Here is a 1350-nt window from a genome sequence, read left to right as displayed (position 1 = left end):
CTTAGACAGTGAAAAACTCTGACCCAGCCATGCAAATGAATGTTCAAACCAAGATTCTCCTCTCTGGAAGAGGGTAGTGTTGCTCAGTAAAAAGGAAGTGGGCTTTCCCATAGTGAACAATTTAACCTCCTTAAAGGGAGATCTGACATTTGCTGCTAGGAGGTGACTTATAAGTCCTGCGAATGCCTGATGAGAGTGTCCTTGCTTACCTGGGGTCAGCCAGACAACCTATCTACACACAGTGATTTTGATGGGGTCTTTGGGTCACACGGTGGCAGCTGTGACCTCCAGAGGGGCTACAGACTAAAGGTCAACCATGGCTACATGACCAAGCCCCCTAACAGGCTCTGATACCGAGGCTTGGGTGGGCTTCCCTGGTTGGCGATACTCCATGGATATTGTTGGGAGAAGGTGGTGTGGTCCATGACTCCCCAGGGAGAGGACAGATGGAAACACCACACCTGGAACGCTCCTGGGTGCTGTCCCATGTGCCTCTTCTCTTTCAGTCTGCATCCTTTCACTGTGATAAACCGTAACCATGAGTATAACAGTTTTCCGTGTGTTCTGTGACTCCTACTGAAATTGAGGTTGGCCTTGAGGACCTTTAAACTTGCAGTTGATGTCAGAGGTATGGATAGTCTTGGGGACGCCCTAACCCTGCAGCTCTGGACTCAGACAGACCTGGGTTTCAAAGCAGGGCTCCACCAGCTGTGTGATGTGGGCGGGGTCTCTGCCCCCGAGTGACGTCTCTGTTTGAGGGGTGATCACAAGCAGAGTACAGTGGGCAGGCTCCCCTTCCCGGAGTCTTACCATCATCCTCGTCTCTGGCACCTGGCGTGGGCACAAACAGGGGTTCCCCCGGCCAGCAGTGCTCCTCTCCCCAATTCAAGGAGGACTTCGTGAGAATGTCATATTTTAGTATCTGTAGATCCAGAGAGGAAAAACATATGAATGACTTGTTGGGAAGCATGCTTCTTCCCTGAGAACAGGAAGGCCCCTCCAATGTGGACTCCAGAATGGCATCGACCTCCAGTCAGTATAACGACAGAGATGGAAGCAGCAAGCTTCCTCCTCCAACTCTGAGCAAACGCCCTCCTGCCACCACATAGCTCATGCTACACGCTGAATTCTTTTCAAAATAAAAATCTGAATTTACCTGGTATTTGGCATTTTCTTGCAATATTTATATGTGTTAAATAAACGAACATTTAAAGTATAATACCATTCCTTTGTTGTTTTAAAAGTACAGGTCCCTGGACTTCTCTTGGTCTCCAAGGGGCCCGCTTCTCCTTAGGGTGTAGGATTAGTGGGGAGTGACTTCGGGTGTGAGTATGTGTGGGGGGGAAACTT

At 49.5% G+C, this 1350-nt stretch overlaps 1 protein-coding gene across 1 annotated transcript in view; it reads right to left on the bottom strand.

Annotated features, from left to right (window-relative positions):
• BCO1 (beta-carotene oxygenase 1) overlaps positions 1-1350 on the bottom strand; it is a 45654-nt gene that overhangs the window by 13764 nt on the left and 30540 nt on the right. The window contains exon 8 of the mRNA XM_019634762.1: positions 811-1033. Within this exon, the coding sequence (XP_019490307.1) occupies positions 811-1033 (223 nt within the window). The remainder of the gene's footprint in view (positions 1-810; positions 1034-1350) is intronic.

Source organism: Hipposideros armiger, unplaced genomic scaffold, assembly GCF_001890085.2.
Source record: "Hipposideros armiger isolate ML-2016 unplaced genomic scaffold, ASM189008v1 scaffold_19, whole genome shotgun sequence".
Classification (NCBI taxonomy): Eukaryota; Metazoa; Chordata; class Mammalia; order Chiroptera; family Hipposideridae; genus Hipposideros; species Hipposideros armiger.
This window is presented reverse-complemented; position numbering and strand designations above follow the sequence as displayed.